At 39.6% G+C, this 17,893-nt stretch overlaps 3 protein-coding genes across 3 annotated transcripts; 2 read left to right on the top strand and 1 right to left on the bottom strand.

Moving 5' to 3' along the window:
* Positions 1–17: 17 nt before the first annotated feature.
* Positions 18–10,490, top strand: wts (serine/threonine-protein kinase warts). Its single transcript, XM_012376640.2, has 5 exons — positions 18–1,519; positions 2,608–2,955; positions 3,035–5,315; positions 5,435–5,712; positions 6,018–10,490. The coding sequence occupies exons 2-5, from the start codon at positions 2,671–2,673 to the stop codon at positions 6,447–6,449; spliced, it is 3,276 nt and encodes a 1,091-aa protein (XP_012232063.1). The 5' UTR covers positions 18–1,519; positions 2,608–2,670; the 3' UTR covers positions 6,450–10,490.
* Positions 10,491–10,964: 474 nt separating this feature from the next.
* On the top strand, positions 10,965–12,086 carry LOC105677660 (mitochondrial pyruvate carrier). The gene is made up of 3 exons (XM_012376417.2): positions 10,965–11,107; positions 11,214–11,314; positions 11,777–12,086. Exons 1-3 carry the CDS (start codon positions 11,052–11,054, stop codon positions 11,932–11,934), a joined length of 315 nt encoding a protein of 104 aa, XP_012231840.1. The 5' UTR covers positions 10,965–11,051; the 3' UTR covers positions 11,935–12,086.
* A 171-nt stretch (positions 12,087–12,257) lies between these two features.
* LOC105677785 (uncharacterized) lies at positions 12,258–17,645 on the bottom strand. The gene is made up of 13 exons (XM_012376638.2): positions 17,489–17,645; positions 16,581–17,394; positions 16,279–16,397; positions 16,057–16,201; positions 15,853–15,982; positions 15,606–15,771; positions 15,351–15,534; positions 14,895–15,253; positions 14,593–14,749; positions 14,246–14,377; positions 13,956–14,073; positions 13,599–13,753; positions 12,258–13,503 (listed from the first exon to the last, which is right to left on the bottom strand). Exons 2-13 carry the CDS (start codon positions 17,234–17,236, stop codon positions 13,398–13,400), a joined length of 2,427 nt encoding a protein of 808 aa, XP_012232061.1. The 5' UTR covers positions 17,237–17,394; positions 17,489–17,645; the 3' UTR covers positions 12,258–13,397.
* Between the last annotated feature and the right edge of the window lie 248 nt (positions 17,646–17,893).

Here is a 17,893-nt window from a genome sequence, read left to right as displayed (position 1 = left end):
TTATTGATAATATTTCACATTCTTTGCATTAGAGTGTTAAGGGTCATTTTCGCACACCGTAGACATTAGAATGCAAGCTCAGCGGGATTCCACCGGTGACAAGTCTGTTCGTTCTTTCTGTATCTTGGTCTTCGCACCCCATGTTGAGCCCTTCTCTCGATGCGAAAAGTACGAGAGAGTGAAATCGAAAAGAACCTGAATCTAATCCCTTACGAAGGTAGGGAGTCAATTGACAGGCGATCAGATCAATGAAAGAAGCGAGAGAGTGGTCGTTGTAAAGAACTGATCTTGCAGCCGATCCGCTACGAGACACACACATCTACACACATAAGAATGAGATGCGATGAAACAGCCGCGTTGAGCCCGTTTCAATATGCATTAGGAATCAGGAAAATGCAACGGACAAGGAGCTCCCCCCTGTAAATGGCATCCTGCAGGAAATAAATTACGGGAAACAGTGCCGAGTCCGCCTGCTGTTGCGGCTGCCTCGCTCCTATAGGAATGTGGCACTCCAAAATGGCTGCCAGTTACTCTAGTAATTTACGACAGTATCTGCCTTTGTTGTCGCGCGTGTGAATCGCGGGTACTCGCCGCGGAACCTCGAAGTCGGCCGACGAGGAGAGAGAGAGGTGTTGCGCCCGCGCGCTCGCTCGCGCGACACGCACGCGGATATATGTGTATGCGTCCGTGTTGTGTGTATGTGTGCGTGTGTATCCGTGTGTCCGTCTGCGCCTGGTTGCACCGAGATCGCTCGTGTCCGCTCGATTTGTACCGCGCACCAGGAGATTCGGCGCGACTCTGCAACCCCTGCGTCGCTGGCGTACGTGGCGCTACATCGCGCACACCCTCGTCATCGCAGGCTCGCCGTGCGGCGCGCGAACGTGAGAGTGCGCGACGCGGAATATGCTCGGAATCTACTCGACCGTCACTACTGCTGTCGTCCCATCAAGAGAGTCAAAAGAGGAAATTCCGCAGCGAACACGGCCGTACGTCGTCTGTATAGCATGAGCATCCCGGTGCGCTGACAGACACGGCAACGCCAAGCTCGGTCGCGGCGCCGTCGCTCGTTCGCCATCCAGCTCGAACGGGACCAACCCGTTATAGGTTAGCTCTCGCGCTCGCACCGTGTTCAGCTCGCCCGTTCGCACCAGCGACACGAAGATGTTGAAGAGCAAGTGCAAATTATGCCCGCTGCCTCGTCGCCGTGTCCGCCACCAGCATTCTCCCCGCGAAGCAGACGTACGAGCGCGATCGTTCTCCACGACGTTGTGATGTACTTATCGCGCGGACTGGTCCGACGAGTCGATTTTGTATCCACAATTCTTACGCGTCTGGTTGTTTCGCGACTCGTGTTATTGTAATACGTAACGTTATTGTACACAAGCGAGATATATGTGCAAGGGTGACCCGGAGTGACCCTGGTGTTGTGAACTGAACTGTTAGCTCTACACATCCTCCGTCGCTGCCATGACGCTAGAAAGTGTCTGTGGCATGGCAAATTAGCAGTGATCTTTGTTCTGTAAGCATTATTTTATCGTATGGATTAATCTGTGTTTTGTGGGTTTATATTATTTTTCTTGTGCTTATCAAGATATATAGATCCGTAGTCCTATGTAAACAAGTATATTGAAATCGTATTTACACTTTGCATATGGAATGCAATTGGTGATTCGTAGCGATACGCATCTTGTTTGTGATAGATATTAATTGTTAGTAAGAGCACTGATATTTGTCAAAACTGATATCAATGGATTCTCAAGTGATAAAAAAAGAGAACTTGTTTGATTAGTTTATTATAATGTGTTTTATCTTTTAATTCAAATTTAATTCTAACTTCTATGTTTTTCTTATGTATTATTTTAATTTTTGAAAGGCATGGTATCAAACTTCTGCGTTTTCCACTCTATTTTTGTTTGTATTATTCTTATGTTGTTCTTTCATCACTTGACATTTGCCACACGTTTCACTACTTGCAATTTATAATTTTATTAAATAAAAGTTTGTAATTTGTACTTGCACGCATGTACATTGACATATATTGATATGAAATTTTTATTTCTCAAGAAGCAATTATAAATATAATCTCAGAACGAAAAATAATGGAGAAAAATAAGGTCACAAATATGAAAACTTGATTGCGATGTAATTATCTTTCTTTTATGTATATTTGTTAAATATTTCTTCAAATGTAGAAATTTACGCATTTAAATATTTCATATTTGTATTGCGAAGCAGGAACAAAAATGGAATTTTGAATAATACATAAGGAAAACAATGTAGTTAATATTATTATGATTGTCTTCTTTTCTTAAATCGATGAATTCTCTTTAAGGAATTTGTCTTCTTTTCTTAAATCGATGAGTTCTCTTTAAGGAATTTTAAAATACTAATGTTTACATTTTTATGTACAAATATCTTGTTAAATATTTGTCTAACATACACAGTATCAAATTATCCATATCTATCTATTTATCTATATATATATTTATATACACAGTATCAAATTATCCATATCTATCTATCTATCTATATATTTATATACATATTTTCTTTTGAAGCGTATGGATTGATTGTTGTACTAACAAAAGTAAATGTTTTATGTTGCAGATGCGTTTATATATGTCACAGCCGGATTAAAGCTAGGTCCCAAAGGGCCTAGCATGGGCCACTATGAATCCGCCCGCGGTCAGCAAATCGAGCACACGCGGCTCTGGATACCACCAAAAAGCATTAGCTGAGATTCGCAACTCTTTGCTACCGTTTGCAAATAGCGGCGGGGCTGGCGAGGTAGGTTCTAGCGCCGCTAGCACTATTTCTACCGTCTCCACGACCAGCGGCATCAGCTCTGCGTCGGGTCTCAGTGGATTGTCTGGCGCGTCCGGTTCCGCTGCCGATAAGCCGGATCAGCGGCAGAATCAAGCGTTAGGACAACTATTAACCATGGGTTACTCGGAGGTGAGATGACTCGTTTTTCGAATGGATCATGCAAAAACATGAGCGATGAAACTCTACAAATTGACAATATCATTTGCAGGAAATAGGATTACGCGCTCTCAAGTTCGCGGGATGGCGTTTGGACGCAGCAATCGAATACTTGAAGCAGGCGCAAGTTGAGTCCTTGAACGGGATCGGTAAACTCAACACCAAACTAATTCGGAAGCCGAGTCTGGAGCGAGAATTGAGTCTGCAGCGTGGCAGTCCGGCGTTGGACAGCGGTGCGGGTAGCTCACGATCCGACAGTCCGCGTCTCACGGAGCTCGGCGCGCATCCGCAATTGAGCCGCCAGTACTCGCCCAGCAACTTCGTGGAACCGCCGCCGCCGCCTCCACCACGTTGCAGTTCGACGCCACCGCCGCCGCCGCCGCCCCACGCGCCTTACAGCCAGTCCAATGTACCGACGAACATGCAGCAGATGCTTAAACGTATGTCGCCTGCACCGGTCGTGCCGACGAGACCAGCCGCGGCCGCGCCTGGCACGGCCGGCGCCTCATCGACGTCCGTGAATCCACCGCAGCGCGGCACAAGCCCGGTGGCGAGCGTCAACAATTCTGGCAGCCGTCAGCCGATGATCGTGCAGAACGGCCCGCAGGTGCAGCAGCAGCTCAGCCAGCAGATGCAGGCGCTCAGCATCTATCAGACGGGCGGCAGCAATACGAGTACGCAGGTCGAGCCGCCACCTCCGTATCCGATCGTGCCGCAGTCGTCGGCTGGCCAGCAGATACAGCCGCCTTCTTACAGCGCGTCCATGCAAAATCGGCAAAGTCCCACGCAGTCGCAGCAGGATTATCGCAAGAGTCCGTCGTCGGGCATCTATTCGGGCCCGACGTCCGCCGGCACGCCGAGCCCCATCACCGTGTCGACTATTCCCGTGTCACCTAGCAGTACGCAGACCTCGATGGCGCGGCCGACGCCGTTGCAAGCGTGGGGCGCGCGGCAAGCCAAGACTCAGCCGCCGATTATCATGCAATCGGTGAAGAGCACGCAGGTTCAGAAGCCCGTGTTACAGACGGCGATCGCGCCGACAGCGCCGCAACCGATCTCCACGACTAGCAGCACGCCGCCGCCGCCGCCCTCGTACGCCTCGTCCATACAGCAGAAGCAGCAGCAGCAGCAACCACCGCCGCCCGCTTACCCGCCCGTCAACAATACGGCGGGACCGCCTGCGAGTATACCGACGACAGAGCCGCCGAGTTACGCGACGACGATGCAGGCGCTGGCGGCGCAGCGCGGCATACATCATCCGTTATTGCCGCCGCCGTACAGCACGCCCGCCGACGACTCCGCAGTAATGTCGTCCACGGTGGAAAGCGGCAATGCGCTGCGAACCTCGCCTGTCGCCCATCATCCGCCGCTGCAGAGGAAATACTCGCCGGCGGACAACTGCCAGCACGCGGGAATGGACGCGCCGCCTCTGCCGCCGGTCGCCTCGACCTCCGTATCCGCCAGGAACAATAACAACCACTCGTCCTTACCCGAAGGCAACGGCGGAAATACCAAGGGCGGCAAAGGCGACGGCACGCCATCGCTGTATAAGATCAAGCATCAGTCCCCGATACCCGAGCGTAAGACGATGAGCATAGAGAAGGAGGAGGAACGCAGGGACTGCAAGGTGCGGAATTACTCTCCCCAGGCCTTCAAGTTTTTCATGGAACAACACGTGGAGAATGTGCTCAAGTCGCACAAGCAACGCGTCTACCGGCGCATGCAACTGGAGAACGAAATGGCGAAGATAGGATTGAGCGCGGAGGCGCAGTGCATGATGCGGAAAATGTTATCGCAGAAGGAATCGAATTACATCCGGTTGAAGCGAGCGAAGATGGACAAGTCGATGTTCACGAAGATCAAGCCGATCGGCGTGGGCGCGTTCGGCGAGGTTACGCTCGTGAGGAAACTGGACACCAATCAGTTCTACGCGATGAAGACCCTGCGCAAGGCCGACGTGTTGAACCGCAATCAAGTCGCTCACGTGAAGGCCGAGCGTGATATATTGGCGGAGGCCGATAACGAGTGGGTCGTCAAGCTTTATTACTCGTTTCAAGATAAGGACAACCTCTACTTTGTGATGGACTACATACCCGGCGGCGATTTAATGTCACTGCTGATCAAGCTTGGCATTTTCAAGGAGCCACTCGCGAGATTCTACATCGCCGAGCTCACATGCGCGGTCGAGAGCGTCCACAAGATGGGATTCATTCACCGAGACATCAAACCGGACAACATCTTGATCGATCGCGACGGGCATATCAAGCTAACCGACTTCGGCCTCTGCACGGGATTCCGCTGGACGCACAATTCTAAATATTACCAGCAAAACGGTAAGCATTCTTCAAGCGTATTTAACATTTATTCTTCATATATTTGAATCATTTGCTCAGTAGACGTGACGTTTGAAATAGAATTTGGAAAATAGAGCGGTGCGATTTCTGCATTCTAGGTCATGGTAAACAAGACTCGATGGATCCAGCTGACGATTGGAACAACGAATGCCAGTGCATACAGTTGAAACCGTTGGAGCGCAGGCGGCACAGGGAACATCAAAGATGTTTGGCACATTCTCTGGTTGGTACGCCGAACTACATTGCACCAGAGGTCCTGCAGCGTACGGGATACACGCAATTGTGCGATTGGTGGAGCGTAGGAGTGATTTTGTATGAAATGTTGGTCGGTTCTCCACCGTTTCTTGCCAATACGCCTGCTGAAACTCAATATAAGGTACACGACGTATAATTATTCTAATGTTAAGCAACGGTAATGTGTTTCCTCATTTTTAAATGTATAAAAAAAGAATAATATCTGATTTAACTCTTTGTATTTCAAGCATTATTTGAGTTAGCTGCGTTAGAGTTTTGGAATTTTAATAAATTAATTATTTATGATAATCGAATATAAAGAAAGTAAATGAAAGTGCAATGTACATTTAGTATAAATAAACATTGACCTCGCCTCGAACATATTGTGAACGTTTTCACATAAATGAATGAGTTTCTTAGTACTAAAGATTTTTTGTATTTCCGCAGGTCATCAATTGGGAAACAACGCTTCACATACCGAAGCAAGCGAATCTGTCGCCGGAGAGCAGGGATCTAATACTGAAGCTTTGCGTCGGCGCGGAGCGTCGGTTAGGCAAAAATGCAAACGAGGTCAAGAGTCATCCGTTCTTCGCGAGCATCGACTTCGAGAAAGGACTGCGGCGACAGATGGCCCCGCATATACCTCGCATAGAATATCCAACTGACACGAGTAACTTCGATCCCGTGGATCCCGAAAAACTGCGCAACTCGGAATCGTCGGACTCGAACAAATCGGACGAGATGATGGACAACGGTAAGCCGTTCCACGGCTTCTTCGAGTTCACGTTCAGGCGGTTCTTCGACGACGGTGGTGGTCCCGCGTATCCTAGTCGAATCAGTTTGGACGATAACGACAATCAAGGTCCCGTCTACGTATGACATTAGGCTAACTTTTGCAGGAGGTTCGTGAGCCTTGTTTGTATCAAAAGTAATCGGGACCGTGTAAGTTTTTTTTTTTTTTTTTTTTCACGTTCGGAATTATGCATGTGTAAATATTTAAAAAAAAAGCGAAAAAGAAAAATAATCTCCTAAACGTATTGTGTGACTTTCACTTTTGCATTACTAAGACTCGCTTTTCAGTCTTAATCTGATAAATTTATATACATATATATTGTATATGTATATGTATATTATATATATATATATATATATATATATATATATAGTATTTTAAAATTGCGAAAAAGAATCCCAGTCTGGCGTGGTACATATATTTTTTTTACAAATGCGCTTGTACTGTGCATGAATATAGTATTGTATTTTTATGATGAAATTTTTATATCGAAAGATATGTGAAAAGAAAAATGTGCATATGCGAATTGACAAAAATGAATATTTTTAGAACGTTATTTTATCTATTGCGCAAAATTTTCAATATAACTTTTACACTGTTCAGCTAATATCTTGCGGAAGGAAAAAAAGAAAAGCTATTTGTAAGTTTTCGCATTCTGCAATTTATAAGCTTATTAATCGAATATTTTATCACGATGGTTAAGTTAATGTATTTTATTTTAATTATCGGGAAGGTGTAATTGGTGTTTTTGTGAAGAAATTACAGTTAAATGATGAGGATGCATAAATTTTACAAGTTTGTTGTAATTGAAATTTAGCATGTTGTATGATATACGATGTTTTTTATTTTATTTTTTTATTTTTATTTTACTTTTTTAATTTTATTTTACGGCGTGCTTTATTTTACTTTTATTTTATTTTATTTTTATTTTACTTTCCTTTTTAGTTAAGAAGCTATTTAATTTTATTTATAATTAAAATTAACATTGCTCAGCTCTTCCAGAAAAATATTAAATTTAGTCCAATGTGCAACAGAAAATTTTTAATTTGCAGAATGTAAAGCTCATAAATAGTTTTTTTCTTGATTATTTGTTTTGTTACTTTTGCAAGATGAGAGATTTAGCTCAACAGAAGTTAACAGAGGTAATTTTCTCCAGTGTCGCGATTTTTTAATAAACAGTAGTGTACAATATGGAAGTATAATCTCTGCTATACGTTAATTCTATGATGCATAATTGGCGATGTGTGATTCAATATGAATCTGTTTCATGGAAACGTTTAATACTGAAAATATTTGATTAATATTCCTTTATTCTTTTAATAAAGATATTTTTACCTTTATTAAAAATAAAGATATTTTTATATATAAATAAAAATATTCTTATATCTTATTAAAGATAAATCTGTATTAAAAATAATAGATATAAAAATATCTTTGTTAAAAATATTACATAGATCAAATGCATTTTACAGAATCAAAAGTACGGAAAATATTAAAATTTGTTGTAATTTAATATAACAAACAAATATTCAAAGTACATCAAAGTGAAAAATATCTCATTCATGCATTTTAGAATTAACTTCTGGTGTCTCATGACATATATTTTCATACACACATGATTGTTCTACATTCTACAGTACAGGATCGCTGTACATGAACTACGCGAAGAATGAAACAATTTTTTTTTTCTTTTATTTCTTCACGATATATGTGTTATTTGAATGCATCGACAAGTGTAATGTATCGACACGAAGAGAGAGAAAGTAACGGAAAGAAGGAAGCAAAATGATTGATGGCTAGGCAATATATTGTTATAGAGCATGTTTATTGAGAAGAAAAATACCTTGCTTGCCATTTTCATTCGTTTGTATTGGCTGTCACATCCGAAAGTACCCGGTTTAGTATGTTTCAGCAAGTACTGTGATATTGCAGAAATAATTAGAGTAATATGGCTGTCAACTCTTTGCGGTCCTACATTAATATAGTGCTTGACGACAATCCTGCGCCGAGTTCTCCAAATGCTTGAAGCAACGCACGATTACAATTAGCGAACACTATGTCTTTCTAATCTTTATACAATTTTCTAGATAAGGAGAATCGATTCGTTTTAATCTGATGACATTAAAAGATATAAGAACGAAATATATCTTCGTCGAAACTAATTCGGACCACAAAGAGTTAAGCATATCGATTTTATTTAACATCTTCTATTCAAATTCTACGCGAAGAATTATTTTATTATAAATAATAATAATTATTATTAAAATATTAATTATTTTATGTATAGATTTTCGAATGGATGTAATGTGTTCATCGTGTATTTTAATGCAGCTTCGAATTGTTTGAAATGTTTTTCTAATACCGTTTAATCCCAAAAGTGGATTTATCTAGCACATTGTATACTCATTGTAGAATCATGGGTTTTTTTTCTTTTTTTTTTGTAACGCCGAATTTGAGATGAAATTTTACTTTATGCAATACTCGAAGAATCGGAATACACGCGAAATACGTATCAGAAATGTATATTTTATACATGTGTTTTGCACATGTGTGTATCCTGATTTTTCCTGCTCCACAAAATTATGGAATAGCATTCTATTTTGAAGTCTGTCGTAAATCATCCATAGTCGATTTTAGCGATAACAATTTCAAATCGAAATTTGATTTCGACGCGGCGAAATCAAACGTGTAACGCGACGTCCGAACGCTCTTATAGTTTCGTTGTAACTTGGTATATCGTAGCGAAGTTGCCATCACTTGTAAACTAATGTTTTTACAATAAGAGCCCTAACAATAGCAAGGAACTGATGTATATATATCGCCTTTACGAACGAGTTTAACCGTTATATCTGTATACTTGGTCAACTTGGTGAATTCACGATTGAAGAGCGCGATAAGCGTTTTAAGCTGCGAAAACGATCGGTCTAACTAATGTAGTAACAAGTGACATAACGTTTAACAATAATCGAGTGCCTTTCTCTATGTGCATTGTTATCTGTTTGGAAAAACAATTAAAAAAAAAAAACGGTTCGGAATGCCGTTTTTCACAAATCGTCTTCCAACATCAAGATTAGATTCACATATATCGGAATTCATACTACAGTCGAGTGCCTTGCTAATTTGTGTCCTTAACGCAAAGTCGTATTAAAGTACAATTGGCAGAGAGTATAGTATATAAATCTGCGCGAAGAATTACTAGTGAGAATTACGTTTACGTTGGAAGCGAAGAGCGAAAGAGAGAGAGAGAGTGTGTGTGTGAGAGAGAAACGGAGAGCAGTGTACTATTTGATTGAACCATTTAAATTACCACGTGAATTCGTTATGTATTATATTTCGAAGTGAACGCTATATATTTATGTTTATCGTCTTTAATATTATAGCTTTAATAATGCGTCAACGAAAACGAAAATAGGATCTTTAACAGCTGTATTTTTAAACGCGAGAGAGAGAGAGACAGAATAGAAGAAGATGAAGAAACGTACTCACCTAAGTGGCTGTTCTGTACGCACGCTATACTTTCGTATTTACTTTTATGTACCATAAGTAGTAGCGTCAGTGATAAAACGATCGGCACCGTAAATTAGATTACTTTATGGCGACTAGTCTTGCTGCAAATAAAAAAAAAATAATATATAACTGTGTACTAGAATGTTGAATCGCAGCAAGTGACTCGAGGAAAGTTGCACTATCATAAAAACGAGGAAAACAAAAGTTACTATTAAACTATTTGATACTTATTAATTGTAAAGCTATTTGATACTTATTACGCGCTGCACGAAGTAAGAGAAGTGGCTTCACTCTGTCTGCAACTAAAGTATGATAGATATCTGGTATCTAATTACTACGATTTTGTAATTAAAGTTGCTATGAAATATGTGAATCTAATGTGTGTGACGGTAATTGTAAACATAAGTATTGACACCAGAAATCTAGTAATCTCTCCTTTGTTTTTATTGTAAAATATAAATATAGAAGTTTGTAAGATATTAGAGGTAGCTCTATATATATATATATATATATATATATATATATAAATATATATATAAATTTGTTATATTATCTATGCAAAATATTTGAATAGATACCTGACCAGTGTGGTATTAATAAATTATGAACTTTTTAGCACACTTCTCTTTTATGTAATTTTTTTATTTTACGTAAAAAAGCGATACGTATTCATCCTTATTGATATCGCGAGTATAATATCTAAAAACAAAAGATTGTGTATTACTTATGTTACATATTAATTTATTATGTTACATGTTAATAAGCTATTTTATATTTGAAAACATTTTTTGTTAAACACTGCAAAAAATTATAAAATTGGCGCGGCCGATACATTTTATGTTTACGCCATCTGGTATGTAAATGTATGTACTTTTACTTCGTAGATCTTGCTCGATCGGTCATCGCTGCACGAAAACATCATTATGCGTTCTGTGTCTCTGCGAACGTTCTTTTATATTCGGCCAATGTTTATTCGCGCGCGATTACGCAACTTATGTTAATTATCTAAGTCCTCTTTAGCCGGCGATCGATGTCGCGATTCGCCCGAGACCCCCTTTTTTATTTCGGGTGATTTGCAACACCCTATCGAGCGTAACCCGAGCGAAGTTTATCGTTGGAACTTCCACGTATAATCGACGCGGTTTCTCTCTTCTCGGTGCGAGAATACACGTGAATTCAAGATGAATCGTGTTACGAAGCTTCTCAGGAATAAGGAGACTCGTGACTATTTTATGAGGCGAGTTATGTCCTTAACCTGTACTTGATGCTCACATGACGATGTCCGCACTTGCATGCGTGCACGAAATATCGCGTATGTGCGAATGATAATGTTTCTCTTTTAGCACGCACTTTTGGGGTCCGGTTGCGAATTGGGCGATACCGATCGCCGCCATCGCCGACATCAGGAGGGATCCCAAGTATATCAGTGGCAAAATGACCTTCGGTTAGTACATCGATCTTGTGCTGCACACTTGCATTTCATCCATTAGCTCCTCCTAAATGTTTGAAGATTTGATTCACAACACCTTTAGTCATCTGTTCTTTTTTTATATTATTTGTTCTATTTTTTAATACTTTTCGTCACTCATAATTTAAAAAATAAGCTATTTCCTTTGGATATAAATGTATATATTCTACTGTTTCAAACAATCCTATTCAAATATTTTAATCCTGTTTATTCTGTATACATGCTTCACAAAAGTTTTACGCTGCAACAAAAATTTGACAATCTGTATTTTGATTATTGTTATATAACTGTTCACTTGTTTTTTGAATTTTATTCAACTGTAGAATGGAAAAGAATTTATATATGCATGTTTTATATTTTTGCTCTTGGATGATTTATTAAGATACATTAGGAAGATTGATATCAATTTTCAGAATTCTATGTTTATTTTTTTTTCAGCCTTATGCTTATATTCACTGATGTTCATGAGATTTGCAATCAAGGTACAGCCACGCAACCTGCTCCTATTCGCCTGCCACTTTGTCAATGAGGGTGCACAAATCACACAAGGTTGTAGATTCATTAATCATCATTATCTCAGTAAGAAGGAACAGTAAGTGATATAAATGACTTGCTAAAGTAACAGAATTTTATATCAAGATTTTAATATGGTAGATCTTGTTATGTAAACTAGACATCTGTTAAAGATAGAAATACATTAAGCAAAAATTTTCTTGATCAAAAATAAATATAAATATGTTATAATCTACTTTTCCTTTACTGATTTTACAAGTTTTTGGGAATAATAGAAAATTATTGAATTTTATCCTATTTTATTATTAAATATTTAAGAAATTTTAGCAAAAATATTAATTAAATATTTTATAGCAATCAAGTCAGTGATTAGAGTTCTCGGAAAATAAACTTCTGTTTAGTAAAATTACACATAAAACATTTTTATTTCATATAAAAGGTACAAAATATGTTCGTACAGAAAAACTACAGTTGAACTGCTACTAAGTATGTTTTGACATACTTAACAGACATAAAATTATTAATAAAAATTTATCTTAATATATGAATTACAATAATTTTGTAAATATTATTTCGAGCAGAAATACATATTCTACATTTCTCTCCAACTTTATAAGTAATCTAAATTATTCGAATGAAAGGCACTAAAATGTATAAATCTAAAAATCTTAACTGATGTATATGCCGGAATTACAATTACATTAAAATATTAAAAACATTTGTAACAAGAATCTTGTGATTACATTGTACTATGTAAACTGCCTTTGGAATGTTTCTAGTATAAAAATTCAGTGTACATATATATATATATATATATATATATATATATATAAAGTTTTGATTATATATATATATATATATATATATGTACATATTAAAGCACTAACTACACTTTATTCAAGTGTTTTAAATATTTTATAAATTTCATTGATTTATGTATGCATTTATATTAGCATTACCATTCCATATATATTAATTATCTTATTTTGAGAATATAACTTTTGGCAAAAGTGTTTAATTATTCTTTTAAAAACTCTAAACTGTCAATAAATGTATAATAATAAACAATTTGTATTTCTGTAGAATCTTTTAGTTATTATATCATATGAACTACTAGTGATAAAACCATTTTAAAATAAAATTCAATTGTATAATCTAACAGGACGGATTTATTCAGATCTTTAATTCATTAAGTATAATTACGATCAATAAATATTAATCTCAATATTGTAAAATTTGTTTAAAATCTTCATGTAAATATATTTGTATAAAATCAATTGAAACCAAAGAGAAAATATAAATATAAAAATTATTATGGTCATCGTTTCATGCATAAGAAATTATTGTTAACATTAACAGCTGCTGATGGCCTCAATATAAATATAATTGCGGAAATTATATTTAATTATTGGATTCGTAATCATTCGTTTTTTTAGTAACACTAACATAACTTACATTTGTAATGGACGGCATGAATATTGTAACTGCTGGTATACAAAAAGGCAGTAGTAGGCACTTTTCTTACGAAGTATTAAATATTTCGTATTCATCTTCTTCGAATTAGGAAAAATATTGTCAGGGCTAATACCAGCAGTACCCAACTAATTTGAATTGACGAAGCACCAGCCAATCGACACTTGAACATATCGTACCTAGAATAACATATAAAATTCATAAATCACAATGCATTTATTACATCAATGCAATTAAAAGAGTGCGTGATAGTTAAAAAAAAAGTTACGAGTACCTTGTCGGTTTATCATGAACAATATTGATAAATTCAGACTCCACTACTTGTCCATCATAGTATGTGATTAAATCTTCAAATGGATACTCGAATCCCTGCTTGCACTCGCATTTGTATCCACCTATGTCGAATCCTCTCCCAAGAATGGGCACGCACTGCGGAATTGGATAATTAGAAATAAATTTTTTCCAAGCCGTAAGTTGTAAATCCATAAGTAAAAGTATCAATTGTAGAGAAGGAAGCGTGTTTTGAAATTGTAAAGGATACTGCTAAAACATCTCTTGTGACATTTTCGAATTTACATAATAGACATTTGTAACATTATTGTCCGGATACAATAGGACAATGCCGACTTACATATGATGTCTTTCTGTCGCACTTGTGCGTATCTTTGAATGCGTTTGGTTGGTAAAATTCACCATCGCATTGGTTTATGTCCATCTTAGTCAAGTCCATGGAAACAGCTACGACACCCCTGTAAGTGTCTTAATGTTAAATATGATCTTCCTCGTCTCTTCCCCCTTTTTTTATTACGAAACTGGTTCCGCGCCTCTATAGCCCGCGTATCTCACAGTGAATTTCTCCGACACGCATACACACGTATACGTAGACCCCGCGTGTGATCGCACACCGACGGGGACACTTACTTGAATTCCAGTTTCTCCTTCAAGCTGTCCCAGCCGAAAAACGGGGATGCATAGGTAATTATCCATTTCTTCACTTTGCCGTTACAATCGAAGTACGGAGTTGTCCAATGTCCATGGTCCAGGTTTGCTGCCCTACACAGACGGCCCATGCGCCGCGTTCCCACACATTAGAATAAATCGCACTTTAGAGATCGGATTCCCCCCCAGTCTCCGGGTACGTAATCCTTTTATACTTTAATGCTCCGCTGTGCTTTATCGTCGCATCGGAGCGCATCGATAAAAATACAGTCGTCATTCTCGGCACGGAGTTTTGCGTTAACAAACGATAAGCGACAAGCGTTCTTTACCTGTAAAAATTCGGGTAGTGCTCGTACTTCCTCAGATACTCTCCCGTCTCATTGTATCGAATCTTTATCTTCATGTAGAACTTCTCCAGCTGGTCGAAGTTTGTCGCCCAGCGTTGCTTCAACGTTTGGAAGTAACCTTTCTTCGTGTATATCTCATCTGCAATCGTGCGTAGCGAGTTAGCAAATAATAAAATCGAAATTAATTTAATTCACTCTGATAGAATAAATCTCGTTACACAAATTTAAATGTATTCTAATTTTGAACTATTTCTTTTTGTTGAGCATAAGCTTCCTCTTTTTACCTGTGCCATTGAGCCTGGCCAAGTCCTCGAGTTTAAATTTGCGCGTGTTTAGGACAGTCTTGTAGGCAAACGGGGCGAAGTATGTTCTGTTGGTGAATTTATTACGATCCCAATAGGTGCCAGCTGACCATATCTTCGGATCGCCGAGCACCAGAGCCAATGTCTCCCCTATCATCTGATCCTCCGTGAGCGGTTTGTCGGCCACTCTCTTGCCAGAGTAAACTTCCATAGGATCGGACACTTGCAGGAACGCGCTGATGAAGTTTGCCAATCTGGTCGCCATCTTCGCTTCGTTCTCGTAAAACTCCTCCGCGCCAAAACTAATGTCGCCGCGTAATATCAAATCTTGCGGCGCGTAGCTGAAAGCACAATTATTAAGAAATTGTTCAAACTGCGATAACTATTTTGTTGACAAGAAATATACAAAGTTAATACGTGTACAAAGATACTACGTACTTGTGGCAAGTATACTCAGTTACGTTATTCAGAACGAACTTGAGAGCTTCATCGATGTTCAGTCTTGAGTCGTGAAGAGCAGCTGGACCGGTCGAATGATTCTTGTAATTATAAAACTGCTCGAGATACTTTTCCTTCAGATAGGCATCCGCTTTTTCCCACTGTACCGGCATCTTGTGTATCCCTGAACGAGATTCTCGCGTTAAAGCAGCGTTATACGAATGATTTTACGACAGTGAGATAAAAAATACTTACAGCCGATTTTCGAGCATTCGAAGCCATTATAGTATTGTTCGTCCGTGGCTCTCTCTATTATCTCTCCGAGGTAAGGTCGTCGCACGACGGTCGGCAGCCTATGACCCGGTTTACACCTACACTGATATCCGCCTCTTCTAAATCCCCAGCCGTGTATCGGCTCGCACTGCGTATAAAGTATGCAACGTATGTATCAGTGAATTATTAATTAACAAACATTGGTTTGATAAATTTATATCAAGCGCACCTCTGTAGTTTCAATTCTACATCTCGCAGTATCGGCGAATCTGTTAGGACCATTATTACCTTGACCCTTGGGACATTGATTTATGTCTATCCTGTCGAAGTCCATTTCCATTACTGAGATAGCGGTATATCTAAAACGATCGTCGACATATTAATACAATTTGTAGAGCTAACGTACTACGTTTGTTGTATTATTATTGCATACGTTGGGTATTCGATATGTCTGTAGCCGGTGTGCCGCGGATAGATATCTGCTATAGGTGACACCGCGGCCACGAGCCATCGATTCGATCGACCGCAATCGAAGTACGGTCTGGTCCATTTCACAGGTCCGGGGAATTCATCAGCGCCTGGATGATTAATTAGAATTAGAAAAACAGACGTGAGATTCGTGGGATTTTAGGAGAATCGTTAATTCTTTGATTACCAGGTGGACCGTGAAAGGTGAATGTCTCATTTGTATTGTTGGCATATCGAATTTCGATCTGATAAGTCGTCTTAGTGTCGTGTCTTTTCTCCACGTTATCCGGCAACCATTTCTTGTACCTGTAAAAAAAATAATTCATGGAATAATGTATTGTAGTTGTGCTCAATATACACAACGAATATATAAAATAATATTAAATTTGCAATCCGATTTTCGATATAGAAATAATTACATCCTTTTGACAAGTCTATAAAATTTGTAAGTGAAAAAGTTTCTATATTCAAAGCATTAATTTCGCCTACCAGTCATTTATACGATAAAAATCAGTGGTGTAATCCATGCTGAGCCTATCCTTGGAAAACGCTCCTAAATCCTGCACAGTAAACGTGTTCCTGGTGGAGATCCTCTCCAAATGTATGGGATCATTGAAATCATCTGCTCTATAGGTGCGTGGTCCGAATTTAGGAAAAGTCTTGTTGAAGAAGCCTCTGTAGGACGGCGAGTAGGATGAATTCGGCGCGAAATAAATGGCCGAGGCGTTGATGTAAGGATTCGAGGAGACATCCGCCACCGTGGATAGGAAGTAGTACATCATGCCCGGGTCATACGTGTCGTTGATCGCTGGCCGAATAAAACGCGACTGCAGGATATAACTCCAGAAAAAGCTCCTGCTGAGCGCCATATTGTGTAGGTGCAGCAGGGCGGTACGATTCGGGAACACCGGGTTGATGTTAATGTCCTGGATGTCGGGCAGGTGCGACACCGAGTCCTCTGGTAGATACAGATCATCCAGCCTCTTTATCGGACAGTTCTCTTCGTTCACCTGATCCAACTGTATGCGGATCTGATCGAAGGCATCGAGGGGCTGCCATCCGTACTGGCCGACGACGACGATGCTCTGCAGGAGGCAGCAAACAGTGATGACGATCAGCGTCGACGCGGGGCGTACGATCGCCATCTCCGGGCAGACAAGTGCGCTGTTTCAATTGAGTCGATTTAGATCGCTATCGCTGATATTATCGCTAAAGGTACTTCATAGGCGCTTCGTAGGGTTCCTTGCAACTTCAATGTGCACCTTGCATTCTTTTACCTCCCTTTTATCGTGCTCTCTCGTTTCTATTAGATTCATGAAAGTTTGCATTACGTTCTTTCGTACACGAAATAGATTTATTGGATTTTATATTCAAGAATCGATTTCTAGATCTCTTACCTGACAGGGACTTAAATCGCACCGAACAAGCGCTCAGAGTAAACACGCCCAGTCGAGCGGTGCGCGTTTCTCGAGTTATGACGTCATCGCGGGGATATGTTCCGCTTCATGTTAAAGGTCTGTCCAGACAAATTTGCATAGCTGCATAATGCGTTGGACAAAAAAATCGATCAATCACGTTACATGCAGATATAAAAAAATTTAGTAATTTAGCATTTTCTACGTTGGACAATGATTGATCGATTTCCATGTGCATATGCATTATGCGGTTGCGCAGGTGGATGCGCCCTAATCTTCGATGCACAATTGCAGTTGTCCCTTCTAGAAATTTTATAATTTATGAGGCAACGGTTATGGGTAACGTATATTTGAATGAATCTCTCTAATTTGATCAGTGTTAATAAT

The sequence above is a fragment of the Linepithema humile genome, chromosome 4, assembly GCF_040581485.1.
Source record: "Linepithema humile isolate Giens D197 chromosome 4, Lhum_UNIL_v1.0, whole genome shotgun sequence".
NCBI lineage: Eukaryota > Metazoa > Arthropoda > Insecta > Hymenoptera > Formicidae > Linepithema > Linepithema humile.
This window is presented reverse-complemented; position numbering and strand designations above follow the sequence as displayed.

Excerpts from the sequence above, each read along its gene's own strand:
- wts (XM_012376640.2), top strand. The coding sequence starts at position 2,671 with ATGAATCCGCCCGCGGTCAGCAAATCGAGCACACGCGGCTCTGGATAC. Across the intron at positions 2,956-3,034 it reads TAACCATGGGTTACTCGGAG|GAAATAGGATTACGCGCTCT; the intron begins GTGAGATGACTC and ends TATCATTTGCAG. Across the intron at positions 5,713-6,017 it reads CTGCTGAAACTCAATATAAG|GTCATCAATTGGGAAACAAC; the intron begins GTACACGACGTA and ends GTATTTCCGCAG.
- LOC105677660 (XM_012376417.2), top strand. The coding sequence starts at position 11,052 with ATGAATCGTGTTACGAAGCTTCTCAGGAATAAGGAGACTCGTGACTAT. Across the intron at positions 11,108-11,213 it reads ACTCGTGACTATTTTATGAG|CACGCACTTTTGGGGTCCGG; the intron begins GCGAGTTATGTC and ends TTTCTCTTTTAG. Across the intron at positions 11,315-11,776 it reads CAGTGGCAAAATGACCTTCG|CCTTATGCTTATATTCACTG; the intron begins GTTAGTACATCG and ends TTTTTTTTTCAG.
- LOC105677785 (XM_012376638.2), bottom strand. The coding sequence starts at position 17,236 with ATGGCGATCGTACGCCCCGCGTCGACGCTGATCGTCATCACTGTTTGC. Across the intron at positions 16,398-16,580 it reads TTTTATCGTATAAATGACTG|GTACAAGAAATGGTTGCCGG; the intron begins GTAGGCGAAATT and ends TTTTTTTTACAG. Across the intron at positions 15,983-16,056 it reads AGACATATCGAATACCCAAC|ATATACCGCTATCTCAGTAA; the intron begins GTATGCAATAAT and ends CGATCGTTTTAG.